Below are 21667 nucleotides of genomic sequence, written 5' to 3' on the forward strand. Positions count from 1 at the left end.
AATATTCTGCAAAAGTAATGATTGATTTGGAAATTGGGCAATTTAGAAGGTTCAAAAGAACTAAATGAACCTAAATTGCACAACTTTATAGTTTGATCGTTTCCTCCGCCTCGTCCTTGTTCGCGAGATAAGTCAAAACGTTTAGTTGGTGAGCGGATATTGGCCCCTGGTAGAAAACCACTGGTTTCGTAGACATGATGCACTGTACTGCCGTCAAGAACCTATCTTCCTTTACCCTCATCTTCCGAATGAGTGTAATCCCCCCCCCTCGAGAGTGTGCCATGCAGGGTAGACCTCATCATCTCCTTCTCCTTGTTTTCTTGTTACCCTTTATGAAGAGGCGCAGGAAGGTGAGTACTGTTAACAAAAGAACTTCTAGTAGAATCCACCATTTTCGTTACTTAAAAAAGTAAGCACCGTGTACTGTCGCTTCTTTAGTCCTATTATCCGTTCCAACAAAACCTACACTACCAAGTTAATATTTTCATAGCTGTGAACCTACTTGCAACCAACCAAAAAGACTTTTGGAAGCTGCTTGACATACCACTCTACTAAGAAACATACAGTCAAACTTGTGAACTCATTTACAACGTATCCCTAACCACTTAGGAAATTTGAAATCCGTATTGGCATGACACGGATTTCAAATTTTCATTGTCACCTCGTATGATAACTCACCCCTGGTGGCTATCCACAGCCACCAACTAGGAAGAGCTAGTCGCCTTAGTTCAAAAATATTGCCAAACAACTTGATCTTCATCCCACGATGGTTAAACTAGTTATCCTGAGGTCAAATATCGATCAGTCATCATGTTCAAATAAGAAGATAATTTCAATCCAAGATTGTGCAGGAACACTACACTCCAAAAAGGAGACATACGAGTATGTACAACTTTTCTCTGTATGTCTGATCCTATTTGAACTTATTTTACATCCAATATACTCTGGCGAAATATATGTAAAGCAGGTTGTCAGCTTGTTGTGTCCGAATAGCTGAAGGATTAGAGCACAAGGCTATCGTACAGAAGGTCGCGGTTCATAACTCACTGGTGGCAGTGGACTTTGTATCGTGATTGGACGTCGGATACCAGTCAACTCAGCTGTGAATGAGTACCTGAGTCAAATCAGGGTAATAATCTCAAGTGAGTGCCTATAAGGTTCTGTAATCCTGTAATGTACCGTTGCGGTCTTGGATGAAGTGCTCTTACACACTTCAAGGTCCAATTGGATTGTTGCGATTATTATTATTTTTTCCGAGTTGTGCTGGAGTTTACCTAATACTAGCACTAAGTGCCAAGCATTTAGGCTCGGACCATCCTACCTACTTGAAAACTAAAGAGGCTCTAGTGGTGGTGGCCGGTGGTAGACCAATGTAAGAATCCGTGGAGAACTCCTTGCAACACCAAGCACGAATGCAGAATGGTGTACTTCCGCATGGTTTGAACCAGACTGTGCGAAAGTCCCAGGACATCAAGGGACAATATTATGGGAACTACAACCACCCGCCCGAGACTCCAAATATCTTTGATTTCCCGAGCCAATGGCTCATAGTTCACCTTCTTCTCCACGTATTTCTGTTCGAAGTTGCTGTTATGGGGGATAGCAGCATCATATATATACGAAGAACGACCCGCCTTGTCAACTAACAGTACGTCAGGGTTGTTATGTGGAATGTGGCGATCATTCAGAATTTGCCGTTCCTAATACACGCTGTAAGCACAATCAAGTACTGCTTGCGGCTCATATCGGTAAACCGGACATGTTTCCGGGATCAGTCAGTATGCAAGGTTTTGATGGATAACCTTACATACAGCATTATGCCTGACGATGTATTGCACCGGTGCCATAACAGTACAGCCATAAATGAGATGGTCGAACGTCTCTAATGCCGAACCACATATTCTGCACTGGTCATTCTCCACCCGTTCTTTCATGATGAACTTTTTATAAGTTCGAGTGGCGACCACGCCGTCCTGAATCCACTCCACGGCAGACTTTGGATTCGGAATTTGGACATAGTAGTCTGTATCCGACGCTGAACGCTTGCCAGATCGACCTTCGTCCACGGCAATATTCCGAATGTATAATATAAACCAGTGAAGGGATAGCGTATACATTCAACGCGCTTATTTTATTCTCCCCGAGAGATGCGACTTCAGCGCCAGCTTTACACGTCGCAGGAATTCGGACAGCAGAGCATCCTTCAGACTACCAACTCGAGCATGGGTTCCTTGCAGAATTCCTAAGCACTTGTAGAAGTCTGTCTCGGTCATAGCTTCTATAGAGAGGTCACCAATGCTATGTCCGGCGTGCGGCTCATGATGACCTTTGCGGATGTCTTAGATTCGACACTTTTACTCCAAACTCCATCCGAATATCACGGCTCAACATGTCTACTATTCGCAACAGACTTCTAAGGTGGTCGCCAGTATCAGCATACAACTTGATGTCATCTAAGTACATCAAGTGTGTCAGTTCGTACTTAGGACGCAGACCATCTTTAATTGCAAAACCATGCCCCCTAACATCATTCAGTAGCCATGAAAGGGGGTTCAGTGCCATACAATACCAAAGGGGACTCAACGAATCCTCCTGGACAATACCCTCCGTATACGGATACGCCCTGAGGTATTAGTACCCTCAGATGTACGCACTGATAAGATGGTATGTCACCCTTCCATGACTGTCGCCAAGAACTTTATTAATTTTTTATCAATGTGATACAGATGTAGGATATCCATTAGCCAGGTATGCGGGACGCTATAAAAAGCCTTGGCATAATCGATATAGCAAATAAAGAGGTTTCTTTGGCCTCTAGTTGCTTGTCCTACAACTACCGAGTCAATAATGAGTTGCTCTTTGCAACCCCTTGACCCAACTCAGCAGCCCTTCTGCTTCTCAGACAGAATGTTGTTGGTCTCGAGGTGCGCATTGACCCTTCCACTTATAATAGACGTTATGAATTTATAGAGGGTTGGCAAGCAAGTAATCGGTCTTGTGTCTGCGGGGTCCTGCACAGTGTCCTCCTTAGGGATAAGGTAGGTAGTCCCTGCAGTGAGGAAGAGTGGAAATTCCTCCGGCCGACTCATGACCTGATTTAAGCTGTGTGTCAACCGACTGTGTACGCTGCTAAATTTCTTATACCAGAAATGTTGCACCCGATCCAGAACTGGGCCCCTCCAATTCTTCGCGCTGTTTATAGCTCGTCGAACTTCCTCTTCGGTAACATCCGCAAAATTCATGCCAGGTGTATTGGCATGGCGGATGCCTTCGAAGGTGTTCCACTCAGCATGTTCAGCATGCTGGGCGGGTAACCCCCAAAGTCCACCCCAGTATTCTTTCGCTTCCGTTACCGAAAACTGCACTGTTTGGACGCTCTGTTGGGATTCGTTGAGAGATCTCAAAAAGCCAGAGAGAGAGATCGCAAAAAGTCGTAACCGACTGCATATGACAGAAAGTTTCTGCTTTAGTGTGTCCAGAGTTTCAACTACGAGTGTCTCACTGGGGATGGCACAGTTTCTGTAAACCCTTTTTATTTCTCACCCGTCTGCTGGCATTGCCGGTGCTGATCTGAATCAGTCTAGCAATGTCTTGCCTTAGTAAGTCCCGCCGACGTTCCAAACGAATTTTCCATTGTGGATCTCTTCAGGGACACTCAAATCAATGACACAAGCGAATCTTCTGACCGTGCAATCTGATAGATGTAACTGCACCACAATACACAAGTGATTGTAGTTGCAGACACGACATATCAGCACACAGTCGAGATGCAATCTCTCTCATTGATTTGAGAAAGAATTCTCAGAGTTGCTGGAGATGCATAGAGCCTGGGAATACCTGGTCTATGCATAGGATCCATTTCCGAAAATTCTATACACGCTCTTTGGAATTCGTCCTGAATTTCAGTAAAACCTTAGCTGGACGGTGGTGAAGAGTGCTTCGGCGAGTACTGAAACTGTTGCCTTCAGTGTGGCGTGGTGTTGTTGATGCCACCGCCTCGGCTCCCTCGACTCTCGGTCACCAGTTCCCGCGGTGATCTCAAGTCGAACACGCTCCCTGATGATGGTCAGGATTGTGTCACTGTGAGTTATAAAGCGGTACTGGTCTGAGATTCGCCGGTTGTCCGTACCGGAACTCAAATTTCTTTTTCTTCTCATTTTTGGTGGTGCACTTTATCCCTAGTTGCCAGGTGTGGGGATAGCTTCCTCAGTAAGTAATCTGTAAGACTGCAAAGTTCCTACAATTTCCTCACCTACCCCCTGAGACGCGTCGGTGGCATAAAGCCATTCCGACTAAAGCTATCCATCCGTCCTCCTTTCACAACCGGGCTTGGGACTGGCTACGGCGGAGTTTGGTGCATTGGCCGGGCCCTTCAATTTTCAATAAAAAGAAGTCGGTAGACCTTGCAAAATACATAAGAAGCAAGTGCAGACACCTAATTGCCGGAAAAAATTATCGAAACTCCCAATTTTATAAAATTATGAGACTTCCAAAATTAAAAGATTTCCGCGTATCACAGCGGAATATTTTTATTTTTGTTCGTACACTAAATTATTCAACTCTGACATTGGTGCATTCTTGCGTTCCGTGTGCCCTTCCATACTTCTTGCGTAGTACAGTACACTCATTTCATTCGCTAGAATCTCGCTTGGGATCATGCCCGCCATTAACAGTATTGTGCCATCAGATGAGGTTCTAAAAGCATTGGAAACCCTCAGACCCATCAGCCGGTAAACTGAATTCACCTATTTCCGTCTCTGAGAGTTTGCAAGCGCCTCTGTTTTTTTCTACTTTTTGTTTCCGTTCCGTTCCAGTGGTCTTTATGGCTCTCGTAAACCAGCAGATCCTCTGGGTACTTTGCGGCAACAACTGCAACCAGGTTATCGGCAAAGCCTACCATCGTAGCCTTCTTTCGGACGGTAAGCACAAGCACTCCATTATCAATGCCATTCCACCACAAGGGACCCGGTACCGAGCCCAGTGTTACCCCCGCTGTGACGATGTACTATTTAGGATCTTCATCCGTCCCGTAAAAGAAAGTTCTCTATGAGAAATAAGTTGAGTTGACGGAATTGAATGCGCTTTTGTTATCCAGGGAGACCACGACACAGCAATCACCAGAATTCACTGTGTCTTTTACCAGACTCACCACCATACTTATTGCATCCACCGTAAAGTGGGCTGGGCGAAATCCGTACTGGCGCTGCAATTGTAGCCAACAGGCTGATCGGACGATATGATCCAGAATCTCCAGGTGACTTGTTGGGTTTGGAAAGCAATACGAACTATTGCTCTTTACTCTTCACTGCCAGCTTCAAAGCTCTCTTAGGGATGCCATCCAAACCTGGGGACTCATTATCACTGGCTATCAGGCTCTCGTTGACTTGGACCACCGTTTATCTTCCGCTGTTTTCGTGGAGAGGAAACAAAGTAGTAATCGCGGACAGGACACCTGAGGTGATCTTCGCAGCCTTTTATTTATCACATTGTAGCTCCCACCCCAAGGGATTATATCGGCATCTTCGCACAACCGCTTGAAGCAGTTCCATTTACTTTTCTGAATCGCATCCCTTAGTGTCATATGTAACTAATGCAATGTAACATCTTCGTATCCACATTTGAAAGGCGGCGTTCATTACCTTTTGTCTTTTGAACATTGGATATCCTATAAGACAGCTTTTATGAGAAAAACGAAGAGGAATGACTCTCTAATAATTAAATTGATATGTTTATGCTTTCTTTCCAACTCCGTATTGATAAGGATCAACATATGTGCCTACCGACCCTTCATTATACTGGGGCTGAATAGAGTAAAATGGAGATCACTTCCATCGGCTCTAAGCAATAAATAGATATGCAGTCGCCCTTTCACGATCGGCATCATCCTGTATGCATTACTTGAAACTGAGTAAGCAGGCTTAGAGGATTCCCAATTCCAATGGGAAAAGAATTTCTCTTACGGTGCTTAGTGAAGTAGTCTGCGTCGCATCAGATCAGTGCTCTCTAATCAAGCCTTAACAACACTGATTGCTTCATATGGATACTGTATACTTCAGCAGCCTCAGCGTGTTCTGCTATGTCATCGGCGTAGCTCACCACCGTGGCTTTCCCTGGAATTAAGGGATTTAGTAAAACATTAACATTATGCTGTACTGTAGTGGCCCATTGTATTCAACTCCTCCGTTCAAAGAAGTATACCAAAAATGTTGGATTTGAAGCTACCCGCTGGTACTGAAGCACATCAGCGCCAAATGGATTCTGCTTCCTCATCACAGGATGCACAGAGCTCATCTTGTAAAATTCCTATTCTAATTGTTTGTTGTTTGGTTCTGAGATGAAAAGTTCAATTTGTCTAGCAGTATTTAGGCTCCGCCACCTGTCCTTACGGGAAGCGTGTTATCAAATCACTGATTCCAGTCCCGACAAGGGGGAAATTTAACACTCTTTTACTAAGGCATCCGAGATTCTCACAATGACCCAGAGTAGTTCCGCTTTATTAAATATTGAAATTAGGTTCAATCAATTTCTATGTACATACCTGCACAACTTTTGAGGTGATTACAGGACCACTAAAGACACTCAGTGCAACTTAACTTTCTAAGTAATTTGCGATACACCTTTAGCCGCGCTTAGGATGGCATACACCTCAATTTGAAATACCAGCCCAATTCTCATTTTTATTCGAAGAATGGACTCCTGTTCCAGAAACCTATACTGTTTCAAAGGTACCAAGGTAGAAGACCCCAGTATATCCCTGCATGCATTCTTCTGGTTCATTCCGTAGAGAAACTACGTGTCAAAATCCGCAGCTTGTAGACTCCTTATAGCCAGCTCAATCTTGCTCTATGCGGTCCCAGTTTGATGAAAGGCACTAGAAATCTCATTTAACGCTCATCAACTGAGTGAGGTCTACAGAGGAGCAACCTTTATGGTGTGTTCTTCCCCCAGGGATGTCTCAGATGATGCAGAATTCATCATCTGGAAAATGATTCCGTGGACATCCTGCTAGATGAGATAACGAGTATATGTATAATGCAATGTGCATCTCCTTTTAGCTACCTCGTATATTGGCTAGAGGAATTTCAAAACCCAACAGCTTAATAATGAGGTGGAATGACAAGAAACCCGAGTTATGAGTAAACATTATTATTTTATTTGTTGTCGATATGGTTTGGACTACAAAGGGTCGGGTAGATCCCAACGCCCGCCGTTGTTGTGCCTTGACATCACTCCACCCCCAGCTGAAATCGCGCGGGTTCAGCGAAGTAGACCGCAATAGGGATCACCGGACGAATGTGGTGCCTCGCGGGCGCTTATTCGACAAGAATACCCACTTGTGCGCACCTTGGAAGTCGAGTTTAAGCGAGTTGTTTAATTGTCTCAAACGCAATCCCGAAATCTCGCGGGATTTTTTAGTTTTGGGCCCAGACAAGTAGGCGTTCAGGATCGCTTGATGATGAGCGGCCCTGAGCAAGAAATGACGATGATGACGATCCAGTGGATGAACCTCTGAAAAGTCTGCGCAACGTTGCACAACGAAAGTCATCCTAGTGAACTCGAAGAGTCCGAAAGATGTGCAAATAGCCGTCTTCGGAATGTCTTCGAGAGCTACAGGGATTTGGTGGTACAACTTGGCTAGATCCAAAGTCGAAAAAACACGGCAATTCGTTAGTGAGTGATGGATGAGTGATATCGGACATCGGTCTGGAACTGTCTGAACATTCAAACGCCTATAATCTCCGCATGGCCGCCGTTTGACTTAGGGACCATATGAAGCAGAGAGGACCAACAACTTTTTGATGGTCCGCAGATACCCTGTTTTATCAAATTTTCAAACTCGCTCTTCGCAACAGCAAGCTCCTTGGGTGAAAAAGGACGTATCTTTAAGAAGATTGGAGAGCCGGTGGTATTGATATGATGCTGTACATCGTGCTTCATTGGCTTGGAGAAACTACTTTCCGTAGTGACGTTACGAAACTTTCGGAGGAGTGCGCAAATGCGATGGTCGGCAACGTCCTCGTTCGGTGGAGTGCGAGACTCACATTCACCTGCCTATGGTCATAGGTGTTGATGGGAGATGAGTTCCCGGCCGCAGGTTTTACGGAATAAGGGTATTCGGACGGGGTACAGGGAGAAACGACATCTCAGCGCCCGTGTCGACCAGGAAGCAACGTCTGCTTAGGGGGTCGAAGATTGTAAGACGGCGGGGTACTGCGCTTCGAGTAGCCGTCGCCGAGGCACCCAGCGAGCCTAGTTTTTAACTGCGTTAAACGTGCTTCCGGTACTACATTTAGCCGCTTGAGCTCAGTATTTCCGTCGAAGCCGATGAGGGTCCCAGCGTACGACTACCTGAACGCCCCCTTCGAGAAGCTGACCTCGACCGTGATTGCGATCGAGATCTACCTCCCGGACGCAAAGTGCCTACCGTCGCAGTGAGCTTGGTGACCGCATCGGCCAATGTCGTCACCATCGATTTCAGCTCGTCGATTTCCCGAATTGTGTCTCGGGAAACTTCCGCAACCACGAAGTGTGTGTACACCTCGTATACTTTGTCGGCCATGGCGACCAATATCTCCAGCGATACCGAGCCCGCGTAGACCAAGATAGCGCAGGTGCTCTTCAGGAGTCGCTGCAGGCTTTAGCAGCTTAGAGCCCCCGATTGTCCAAATTACAATGGAGTTCCACAGAACTCAGAGCACTATTCTTTCACTACCCAAGATTTGTGGAAGAAAAGGGGAGCCTAGAGAAAACTCTGGGAGAGGTACTGGTACCAGAAAATCTGGTGCGAAGAAAGCTAACAAATCAGGAAAATTGGGATTGATCGGATCTATCCAGTGCAAACTTAGCCATAAGAAAGTTCTATGAACTTTTCAATCGTGCTGGTATTTTTTTAATTCAAAAATTCTTAAATTTCAAAATATTGTTATTTCCAGTACGCTCTTTTCAATATAAATGTATATACAGATAAAATTCTGCTGAAAATCATTCATTGCAGTCTATCCCTGGAGATATCCGTATACATTTTTTTGAAATGCAGTCAATATTTGATCTTCTCAATTGTTCTTTTGCAAACAATATACAAACTTGAACCTTCGCCATAAAAGCATGAATAATAGTCTCAAGAAAGAAGGCGAATACCATTATGACAGATGTCTCCTCATTTTGAATATGGTTACATTCAATTGGAACCGATTTCTTTCGATAACTGAAAGATAGAAGACGACAGTTTCAAACTTCCTTGGAATCAGCACGATATCATTCTATTGAATTTACTATAAACGTTGCCCTGCTGCATTGTGCTGCAATGGATAAGATGTGCAACCATACAAAGGACTTTCTATGTAGCTCCATAAATTGCTATAAAAAATCAGCATAAAAAGACTAGTGTAATACATTCAAGCATATTTTTCTTTGCAGGACCTCCGGCTGAAGTAGAAGTCGATATCATGGTACGAAGCATGGGACCAATATCTGAAGTGGACATGGTAGGACAGGATGCAGCCAATAAATCCTAATCGCACCACAAACTCACCAAATGCATTTTTCTCCATTGTTGTAGACCTACTCAATGGACTGTTACTTCCGTCAATCATGGGTGGATAAGCGGCTGGCATTCGAAGGAGCCCAGGACACTTTGGCACTGAGTATATCAATGTTGGCAAGAATATGGAAACCCGACACATACTTTTCCAATGGCAAACAAAGCTATTTGCATACAATTACGACACCAAACAAATTCGTCAGAATCTATCAGGACGGAAGAGTGCTGTACTCGAGCCGGTAAGGATATCAGTAGTGGCGAAATAGTTGACTAGTGACTGGAAGGAATCGTATTTAGGACTCATGGGTAGATCTAAGCTGATAGCTCCCAACAGTGTACTGAGTTTTGGGAGATATGTCTGCTCCTGTTGTCGCTTTCCCGAAGTTTCCATTCGCGGCAATGCATATTTATTTAGATCTTTAAAGGACTTTTCTGATTCGCTTGAAATGTTAGTAATAAAATGAAAACATCCTATGTTCTGTGTAGTATTCGGTTCAGTAGACAAATGCTGTATCGCTGCATGCACAAGCTGGAAACGATTGCATGCAGGATTCAAACTAGAAGAAAATATAAACAGAAAAACTAGGACAAATGCGATGTATTGACACAAAGTTTCGTGTGCGGTTGTGATTTTACTTTAGTTACTCAACATCTAAACAAATCAACTTCGACGGTAGCTTGGAGTGGAAAAAGGTCAAAATAGCAATCAGCAGGACGAATGGTGGTGGCAGGTTTGTGGTTTTTCAATTAGTAGCGATTGCTACTTACCATATTCTCCTTTATTTCACTAACTATACAAGCGTGTACAGAAGCACTCAGTGCCCAATCTAGGATCGAGTTGTTAACATCGATTGGTACGTCGAATTTGCTACTATGCCCGGGAAGCTACTATTCTCCAGTGAGCAACCCAATTGCTGCTCTAAGGCTAGGAAATGTTACCGAAGATATATTGTAAACCCGCTGGCCATAATCGAGAGGAGAGCTTACAAGCAAATACGAAACAACCTCAGAGAGACGATCGATTTTCAATAATTGTGGCTAAGAGAAGAGACATCACCTTAGATAAACTGCTCAAGGATTCTCAAAAAATGGAAGATCCAATCAAATAAACGCGCGATGCCTCCAGGAGGCTCTGCGGAAAATGTGGAAGAGGGTTGACAACAACAAGGCTCTAACTTTGAATTGCATTCATAAACACTTTTAAGGCATAAAAGAGTATTTCAAGTCCTGTCATGAAAAAGGAAATGTTAGTATTACTATCCAAACCCTGTAAACCACCTGATGACCCAGTATCATACCTCCTGATCTATTTATTGGATACAATAGGGAACATAATGGAAAGAGTAATCTTCAAAAGACTATTACCCATCGTCGACGATAGCCTGTCAGGTCTGTTTCAACGCTCTCATTTTATTATGAATACAGCAAGCGTGACGGCGAAGGAGAAACGTCTGAAGCAACATACTTTGTATTATCCTCAATAAACATAATAAAATGCTGAGATCAGGGAATAAATTATAGTTGAACTCACTCCACTATTTTAAATCCTACCAGATCTCTCTTAGTGACTTCAATCGGCGTAGCATTACGGGCCCCGGTCCTGACGAGAAATGGGCAAGAGTTCTTGATGCATGGACGAGGTCAGCACCCCAATTCGAGAAAAATAAATAGGTGTCTGCACACTAAATATTGATACCTTCATTGAAAAAACTGAGGAACTCGCTAGAGTCCTACGAAAGTGGCATATTCATATTTGCGCTCTGCAAAAACTCGATTGTAAGTGCGATTTAATGACCGGCTTATGAAGAATAATGCCTTCTCGCAACTTCTCGACACTTCTTCTTCTCCATCGTCAGCCTCCGCCCTGCTCGTCTTAATCGCTTGCGCAATTTTGCACTGTCCAAGGCCCGGTCTGGATGCAGTTGGTAGGCTTTCAAAACACCATCCGGCGTATCAAGCCACCTTTCCGAATTCGATGTTTAGACCAATCTTGCGCGAATTACGTGACCATTCTATTGAAGACACCTCTATCGCAATTCTTTAACAATCGATCGCGAATATCCTCATTTCGAATGTGATCATGACTTATTATGCCACTGATCCAACGCGTGTTGCAAGAGGCAGTCATTTCATTTTTGGACAAGTTGCTCCAGGTCATTTTTGCTATTAGACCCTAGGAAAACATCATCTGCATATATCAGGGTATAGGACACTGGACGTTGGATGTCACATGCGACATTGTCCATAGCAAGGCCAAAGAAGAGTGGTGGCGAGAAGGCGTTTCCTTGATGAGCAGCGATAGAGATCCAAAGCGTTTTTAATACAAACGCCACAGTTCGAACCTTCCTTGTCGGACGATCGTGAAGCAATTTAACCCAGCCCACGAGATTTTTTTTGTACTAGGAGTTGTCGTAAGGCATACCAGATGAGTTCGTCCGACTCAACGATTAAACGCTTTCCTGAGATTCAGAACTGCAATGTAAAGTACCGTTTTTGTCATTAACGCTACAGAAGTGCTCGATATCCAGTGTGCATTCATGTCGACTTTTGACAATACAAATCTCCTCCCGCCATCCCGAGTGTCCGAATGCCGTAAAGATCTTCGTAATGGACGGCTCGGTAAAAGCAATGGGCACTCTTGTAAATTTGCCAATTAGCCCAGGTTTCATCGTCGATAAATTTATGGTAGAGGCGTTTTTTTTTCAGGGACCTTCATTTGAACTTCGTCATTCCAAAGCCAAATATCTCGGTTGATGAACCTGGCTTGGTGGTCGCGAGGGTTGCATGTGCACCGTGTCTTTAACTTAGTTCCACGATTCATTGCACCCTTGCGAGTGAGCGTCGAAACAAGTATTTGCATACTAATTTTCTTACGTCCTGACCGCCGTACATGCGTCATAACCTTTGCTCATATCTCGGCGGGACCTGTGATGTCGACTGAGGCACTTCTGCATGGCTTTGTAACCACTTTTTTTAACGGCATCGTATGCGTTTTCTTGATCAGCCCATCGCGGGACCAGTCACTAACTGAGATCAGGTAGGATTTACCATAGTGTTAGCCCAAAAATAGGAGTAAATAGCGGTCCAGTCCAACGAGGACACGATATCTCCAATTGCCAAGGAGAATATTATATGTGAAGATCAGCCACAATAAGGCTCAACCTTTCAATGGCATTCCCAACAAAAGTGTGAAGCTGACAGTGCAGAGACCCAATCTATTAACTGTAACTATTGACGCGCACTTAGAGAGAAAAATATTTCCTAAACTGTCCTGAAGCAGCAGATGTTGACGTTGCTTCCAAACATAACAAGCCATTTGGAGACCCAGCATCTAATCACAAGATCAGCTCATTGAGAACTTTGTCATCGACGGCTTTTTGGTTCTTCAGTATGAGTTTCATCCCTACCTCACTACTATAAATGCGCTAAACATCCTGGCGAATCTGGCAAGAGACAGAACAAATATTGGATGTCCAAAAACGCATTCAACTCCGCCAACTGAAGATCATTTGAATACACACTGACACAATGACACACTGAGCAGCTATTCCGGGAGCGAACGCCCACCCGTGGATAAAAATTGGTCATGGAAACGATAGCTAAAAATCAAACCGAATATAGAGGTCGAGAAAAGAAACCCCATCATGATGTAATAAGGTCACAAGAGAAACGCAGGTGATACCTGCTTCACATAAAGTAGGTGAGAACGCCGGCAATTGAAGTAGGAACCGAATAAGTGAAGCCGTTGGTACCCAGCAAGCGCCAATAAGAGAAAAGCCTTTTAGCCGAAGAAAGTTAACCTTGTGAAAATGCCGGGCACATCTTCGATTACGGTTCCTACTCTGACGAAATGGGAAGAATCTGCAGCTTGACAAATTCAGTGCGGAATCAGTGGTTAAGCAGATTACCGCGGACAAGGTAAGAATAGGTTGGGTCGTTTGCCAAATTAGCTGCAAGTTTTTCTCAAGAAATGAGCAGGCACGTTACTGCATAGGAGGGAGGTGAATCGTAGGACAGGGGGATCGATGCCAAGTTGAGCTCTAAGGCATATCGGAACTATGCGCGAAAAAACGCAGCAAAGGCTAATTCTTCTCTAGCGAGGATGATATCTAATATTTTATGGCCAAAATTTAGTCGCTACATGCAAATTACACAGGTCGTGAAATCCATCCTGCTATACTCGACTCCTATCTGGGAGAGTGCATTGGACATCACAGTGAACCAGAGAAGATTGATTCGGCAAACCGACCAATCTCGTTGGGGTGTGTAGCACATATGTACAGTATCCAGAGAGAATCCGGCCATTGTGATTACAGACTTCCGAAAAGTCCCCAAGAAGGAGATATACTAGATATGGCAGCAAAGGTGGGCTAATTCCGAGAAACGCGGTTGGATCCCGTGTACTAAGAGATGGATCGAGCGAAAAGACGGAGAAATAAATTACCACCTAACACAGTTGCTTACGAGACACGGTGAATACAGGAAGTACCTGCATCCCTTCAAATTGGAATATTCAAAGGACTGTCAAGAATGCGGCGCAAGACCCGAGGTCACGGAGCATGTTATGTTGTCAAAGATTCACGATTGAATATGAGAGGTTAAACGACGCCCTCAACTTAGTTATCGGACCTCATAATCTCGCGAAGGAGATGCTGGGGTCGGAATCAAATTCGAGCATAGTAAACGCATCAAAACAGAAATACACGAAAAGTTGCTGGAACTGGATCGAATCCGGAAAGCGTGACGGGCACGAGACTTAATCATGCTGATTACTTAGGCGCTCTAAGCTCCCAACTGAAACCTTCCTCATAACCTTGATCCCGGTGGAGTCACATAATCATCAACCATACCACGCTACCGCTGTCAACCTTTGAAATTTTCTCATCAGCTTGGATGTCCACATTAACCTCAACTATTGAGTTGTCATCAGCGCGAATTACATAATAATACCATCAAAACCTCCCAGCATCCAGTACTGCCATACGGCAACTAGTGTCATAACTTCATTAGCGTCTCTGACCAGGTAACATACGTTTCAAATTTCGAGTAGCAGTAATTCGTCATAAGAGATTTTCCGGAAATCCGGTCCAGGGATAAATCGCTGACGAAGTACAAATCAGCCAAAAGGAGACTCCGCAGCGCAATAAACAAGAGCAAAACTCGCTGCTGGCAGGATCTGGTCAACGAGGTGAATGGGAACCCGTGGAGACTCGGTTACAAACTAGTAACCCGAAAAATCGGGGATCTGTGGAAACCCAGTTCATTTAAGGCCGAACAGATGGACCGAATTATAAGGGCACTATTCCCTGCGCACTCGGTATAGGATGATTACGTCGACGCGGAGAGTGCGGAGGACTGTACACTTTTCTCTATAAAAGTGTTGGAACAGGCAAGACCCGATGGTATTCCAGCAGAGGTATACAAACTGGTATTCCTACACCGGCCACACCTTCTGCTCGACGCATTCAACGCTTGCCTGAAAGAGGGCACTTTCCCTGCTCGTTAGAAGGTGGCGAGGCTTGCGCTGATACACAAATTGAAGGCGATCCCGAGCTGACGTCCTCATACCGCCCACTATATATGCTTGACACTGCTGGAAAAGTGCTCGAAAAGCTCATCAGAAGTAAACTCGCTGAAGCGGTACGCGCTGCCGAAGATTTATCTCCCCGGCAGTTTGGTTTTAGAGCAGGGAGATCTACAATTGATGCTGTCATGCAAGTCGTAGATGCCCTTCGCCCTTCGTAGATGCCGAACTCGGGGGATAGTGCGCCTCGTAACGCTTGACATCAGAAACGCCTTTGATTTCGTAACATGGAAAGACATTCTAGGCACACTAGACAATACTTTCCACGTGCCGAACTATCTCTTATGGATATTGAGGGTCTATCTGAGGAACCGTTCCCTGCTCTATGGAACATTAGAGGTGGTGGAGGTCACGTCGGAGGTAGCACAGGGATCCATCCTAAGGCCGGACCTCTGGAACGCACCAATGGTAGTCAACTTAAACTCGACATGCCAGAAGAGTCGCGCCTGGTCGGCTATGCACATGATGTCACGGTGCTTGTCACTGGACGCACTGTCCAACAGGCGTAAAGCAGACTCGGGATATTTATGCAACGGGTAAGACGATGAATGACTACTCATGGTTTCAACCTTGCAATGGAAAAAACCGAAGTAATCATCCTGACTAAAAAGAGAATTCCGACCTTACGTCCCATATCCTTCCACGAGTCGATAATCGAGTCAAAACCAGCGGTAAAGTCTCTCGGGCTGACTCTTGACTCAAAGATAAGCTTTTTTGAGTAAATCAAAGCAGCAGCGAACAAGGCTGCAGCTGGAGTTTCGGTGTTAAGTAAGCTAATGGCAAATATTGGGGATCCTACGTCTAGTAGGCGACGTCTCCTGATGAGTTGAACACAGTCTGTCCTGCTCTACAGCGCAGAGGTATGGACTGACGCTTTTGGCAAGAAGGTATATCGTAAGGGTCTCGCGCAAGTACAGAGACGGGTAGCTTTGCGGGTGGCGTCTGCGTACCGCACTGTCTTTAAACCGGCCATGATAGTGATCGCGGGAGCCCTTCTTAAGGAGCGTCAAGCCATATACAAGCGCAAGGGAGATGAGCCAAGAGAGGTTGTCGCTCGCGAAGAACGGCAACGCACTCTAGACGAGTGGCTGCTCTCATGGTAAAATGAAACTAGAGGCAGATAAACTGCGCGACTCATCGGCTACTTAAGTGCGGGGCTGCATAGGAATCATGGTGAGACCAGCTATTTCCTCACCCAGTTCTTAAGTGGGCGGGGGCGGGTTTTCAGTCTTACCTGCACAAGATTGGAAAGGCACAATCTCCGGATTCTGTATTTTGCAGTGGAGTTGTGCACGATGCCCTTCACAATTTTTTTCTTGTGGAATGTGGGATAAGATTCGTTAGCAGCTCTATTTAAGAACAGGAGATCTCTCTCCAGACAACGTTGTCGACGAGATGCTGAGGAGCGCTGACAGGTGGAGCCGTGTTGCCCATTGCGTTCGGGCCCTTCTCATTGCAAAGAAAATAGAGCTCAACCGAAGATGAGCCGGACGGCAGGGGGTTGCTTGAACTAAGAGTTCCCTTCCTCCTCTCTCCTCCCTGCTGATTTGAAGGCTCCGCAAGGCGGGAGAGTTCGGAGACTAGCCCAAAGTAATGTCACAAACGGTTCCAGGTTAGCTCTCTGAAGATGGGGAAGTGTTTAGTTGGCAGTCCGACGACGCACCGAAGTCCAACACTCCGAAAGCAAATGCATTCACCTATCCTACCCGAAAAAAGGAAAAATCGCTTAGCCGCCCAGATATGACCTTTATTCTCCTTTCAGTTTCCCGTGGTTTCGTAAAGTCGGATTCGACTACTTAAGAAATCCTTCAATATCATACAATTTTGGCGATAGGTCCCCGCGGGTCTGAACTCCATTAGCGTGTCTTGGTTTGAAGAGTTTCCCGTGCAACTTTCCCGTTGTGTCCTACAACTTATATCCAGCGCCCCATGCGTTAGGGTTCATGTCACTCACTAACTTCAGCCTACAGCGCTTTTTGGCTCTGGATTCTGCTCATCTAAGGATTATCTCATTTTGACTTTTCGGCAATTCTCTGCAAATTAACAATTTTCAGCTGTCCACTAGCACACGAGCGACTTCCGTGGCATTGTCTCCGTTTGAGCGTGTGATAGGGCTAATAATGCTAATGCTGTTCATATAAACAATTGCCTCAGGATTCGCAAACACCAGCAAAAGTGTTTCGAAGCTGCCTTGACAGTTATCTCGGTAGGTGCAAACTCGTAGTTGATAGAGCCTCTGCCATAAAAAAAGACAACAAGCATGGTTTGACCCCGGACTAGATCATACATGCCTTGCTAGTATGGGCAGCCCCGAAGTGTGTCACTCTGGATTTTGCATTTTTCTCTCCAATTGGCACCATTCAGATTCCCTTTTGTTCGGCAGTCAACCCTTCGAGGACCGTAAGAATGTGCTCAACACAAAGCAAGCATAGCTTCTAAACTAATTTTAACCCTTAAATTTCGGTCCCAGAATTGAATTTCTGACAATCGCCAAGGACTCTCTGGGAGAAAAGTATGAACTTGTGCAACTCAGTGCCAGGTTTTCCGCGAGATAATGTGAGGATGTCAATAGTATACTTCCAACGCCATTATCATATCATTATGTCGTTTTACATTCCCAACTTAAAGGATACTTTTCACATTTGGCATATCCTTATTCTGAATTATCAAATATTCATCTATGTATAACTACGAAAACAATTGTTTCCAGAAATTCCAGTAGATTATAAGATATAGCTGCAATTTGCTGCATCACTATTCATTTTAGGAGATAATACATAACAATCCCGAAACAATTCAACTGATTTTCCAGATTTAAACCAAGCAATTCTCGCTCGAGACCGACCTCTTAGACATACCCAACGCTGTCATCATTCTTTCAAAGAAATGCACAAATAACTCATCAAAAGTTGGTGGTATCACCACTTCCACCATTCTTAACCATTTTGTCGCTATCTGTTTACAGTCGGTTCATCCACCCCTTGACTACACCATTTTGGCTTAATTTCTTCCCGCATTAGATGAACCTGTCTTGTATATGCATATTTTTATGGAGTCGTCCCAGATTCAAGGATAATCCTATTTCTGCTGCCATGTTGTCAATTTCCCTCGAACGGAGCATTGTTGGTGATGGCGAAAGAATATGTGAAACTAAATTGGCAGCTGATAGTGGAGCTGGAAAAATACACGGTTGAACAATGGTGCATATGAAAGCAGAATATACACGTAAAGCTCAGAAGCAGTGAACGCTGCAGGTCGTAGAAGGTTCAAGGATTATGGGAGACAAATTTGGTTTGCAGCAGAAAAACTGAATTATTTTAATAGACAACGTCTTTCGACTTTCGTTTCCAATTAAAATGGTAGCTCTTGGAACGAAAAAACACAAATCATCCCTCATAATTAATACATCGTTCACATACATCGATCCAGCAACTAGAAGAAATGAGAGGGGTGAAAGTTTCTCTTCAGTACATAGAACTCCGCCATAAGTGTGAAACTTGCAGGAAACAGAATAAACGTATGAAGAAAGTAAGTACTCGAAATACAACTTTGAAAGGAAAGAAGTTTAATTACTTGAAAGTAGTTATACAAGACCTACAGGAAGTGTCAGATAAAAAAAAAGCACGAATTACTACACAACGCGTTTACTAGGAGAAAGTCTCAGCAAAGGTGAAATTTGAAATTCTGTCCTGTTCCCGATGAAAAACTTTAAAAGCTGATATTTCTGGTACGACCTCAAATTGAGTCTAACGAAACCCCATACTGAGATATTATAAAGTGGATGAAATCGGCTATAGCCCGGTGCAGAATGAAAATTTCAATCATGGTCGAAACTCACTTTCCAATGAAAATTTAAATTATAATTTTTCCATTTGCCCGTGAATTACCCTTCGATACGCCCTAATTAGATTCACGCGCTCTAAAGCAAATATTGTACTCGTTTAATTATTAAAGTGTATCTATCGGGCAAACCTGACGCTCACCGGACTCTTTTTTGGAGCATCCTTCGGTTCAGCGAAGGTCTTCAACCTCGACAAGGAGACCCGTTTGAACCCGCCACGAACGTGGAGCTTGAAAGGGTGCTCCCGTCGCTCCAGGACCTTAAAGGGCCCTCATATGGGGGGTGAAGCGGCCCGAGGAGCGTCCACCCTAATGAGGACCTGCGAGCATGTCATGGGGGTGTCGATCTCCGGGGTCATATGTCGGGAAAATGGAGTCGGGCGCAGTTCCGAAACTGCGCCCCTGAGAGACGTATGCTGGAGTTGCTTAACCCTACTATAATATCCAGCACAGGGTCGGCGAGGTGTAGCAGATTCTCCCCGTACACCATCTCTGCTGGGCTAGCCGCGAACTGCTCTCAATGGGCTGTGTGAAGACCAAGCAGGACGAAAGGCAAGGACTGTGACCACGACGGATCGTCGAATAATTAAGACGGTCTTTAATGTCAGGTGCCAGCGATCCAGCATCCCATTGGACACCGGATTGTACGCTGTGATCCTGTAACGTTTGAAACCCAGGAACTTGCTAACTCCAAGAAAAAACTGCATTCCCCGGGCCGTGATGAGTACACACAGCGCGGGATCCATTCTCGATAGAGTGCCTCGGCACATGATTGTGCCGTAATGTCGGTCATAGGTATTACTTTATGCCACCGTGCAAACCTGTCGATGATTGTGAGGCAATACTTGTATCCGTGCGAGTCTCGCAAATGCCCAATGATATCGAGGTGCAAGATGTGGCAGCACTTGGTCGACCGAGAGAATACACCTACTTCCTCTTTTACATGCTTGTTAATCTTACACTTCTGGCACGCGATGCACTATCTGGCCCAAAAGTTTACGTCCTTGTTGATGGGCAGCCAAAAGTATTTTCCATTGACTAACCGGCTCGTCGTCCTGATGCCTGAGTATGTAAGATCGTGTACAGCGTGGAATACTTTCTTGCGAAAATCGGTCGAAATAAATGGCCCGGGTCCCTTGTCTAAGGCTTTGCAGAGTAAGTAGGAATTTGAGTCGATGATAAGCAACTCCTTGAACTTGTATTTGGAGTTTGTCCTAAGGCTCAGAAGCTCTGCGTCGTCTTTCTGTGTCTCGGCAATTGCCGTATAATCGCCCGCGGAATGTAGGAAGTAAACTGGCTGCTGAAGCTCAGTTGGCGAGGGGACACCTTATCGGGCTTTTATTTAAGTCCGAACGTAAGGCACTTGTGGTCCACGAACACGGTGAACGGCCTGCCTCCAAGGGAGAAACGGAAGTATTTAATAAAGAGGTATGCGGCGACTAGCTCACGATCGTAGGCGCTGTAATTACGTTGAGCTGGGTTGAGTTGTTTCGAAAAGAAGCTCAACGGTTGGCATCGCTGTGTATGAGGCATCGATGAACACGGTTAGGGATGCATCTGACCGAGGAAGTGCCAGTAGTGAAGCGTCTATTGTTTGACAGTTTCAAACGCCTGGACAGCCTCCTCGCGGGAGTCTTTCCTTTTGGGCCCAGACAAGTAAAATTTGAAGATTGTTTGATCATGAGCGGTGTTGGGCGACGATAGAAGTTAAACATGTTCAAGGACCTTCGCAGATTCTTCACCGTGATTGGCAGGGGAAAGTTTTCAATCGCTTCAACCTTGTCTCGATCTGGTTGAATTTCCTCAAGGGTGATCATGTGGCCAGGAAATTTCGCCAGCTTCTGTAGGAATTTGCATTTTTCAAAGTTTAGAAAAATGCACTCTAAATAGTCTAAATGCTCAGATTCTGAAGACGGGATGACGAAAACATCATCCATGTAGACAAAACAGAAGCTTAAGTTTCGTAGGATAGAATGGATGAACCTCTGAAATGTCTGCGCAGCGTTGCACAAGCCAAATGTCATCCTGCTGAACTCGAAGAGTCCGAAAGGTGAGCAGATAGCCGTGTGATCGGTATGCCTTCGGGAACTACAGGGATTTAATGATACGCCTTGAGCAGATTCGAAGTCGTAAAATGACGGCAGTTTGTCATTGAATGTGCAAAGTCATAAATGAGTGGAATAGGATATCGGTCGGGAATCGTCTGAGCATTCAGGCGCCTGTAATCTCTAAGTTCGCCTAATTTAGTTCCCACAACCATTCTTCTTCATTCATTAGCTATGAAAGCACTTTTTGCATCAAGGGTTACCACTACACAATATTTGCTGGTACTACCCTTTCCATTAATTGCATTTCCGGCCAAGCCAGCAACCAATTTGATAGCATCAATGGTTGATGTGGCTTTACCAACCCATATAGTCGATCTGAAAGGCCTCATCGGTTTTCAAGGGAGCAATATATTATAGATTACCCGCTCCAGCATTGTTCCCATACTGTCTAGGAGACATATTGGAGAATGGCTCACCTGGAGATTTGACAGCCTTAGGCAGCAATACCCATTTCTGCTGCTGCCATGCTATAGGGAATATCCCCCGAGACATGTACGTTTCAGACAACTCCGCGAACATATCCGGTGTAGATTTCACGGCGAGCTTAAGGGCCGTATTTGGAATATTATTATCTCTAACAGCTCGTCTGTGGGT

General features: G+C 44.8%; 1 protein-coding gene across 5 annotated transcripts in view; it reads left to right on the forward strand.

Moving 5' to 3' along the window:
* Positions 1 to 21667, forward strand: part of LOC119650085 (gamma-aminobutyric acid receptor alpha-like) — a 56376-nt gene that overhangs the window by 18532 nt on the left and 16177 nt on the right. For all 5 annotated transcript variants that reach the window (XM_038052592.1, XM_038052589.1, XM_038052594.1 and 2 more), the window contains 2 exons: positions 9418 to 9485; positions 9560 to 9780. In XM_038052592.1, coding sequence (XP_037908520.1) covers positions 9418 to 9485; positions 9560 to 9780 — 289 coding nt within the window. The remainder of the gene's footprint in view (positions 1 to 9417; positions 9486 to 9559; positions 9781 to 21667) is intronic.

This window comes from Hermetia illucens, chromosome 2, assembly GCF_905115235.1.
Source record: "Hermetia illucens chromosome 2, iHerIll2.2.curated.20191125, whole genome shotgun sequence".
Lineage (NCBI taxonomy): Eukaryota > Metazoa > Arthropoda > Insecta > Diptera > Stratiomyidae > Hermetia > Hermetia illucens.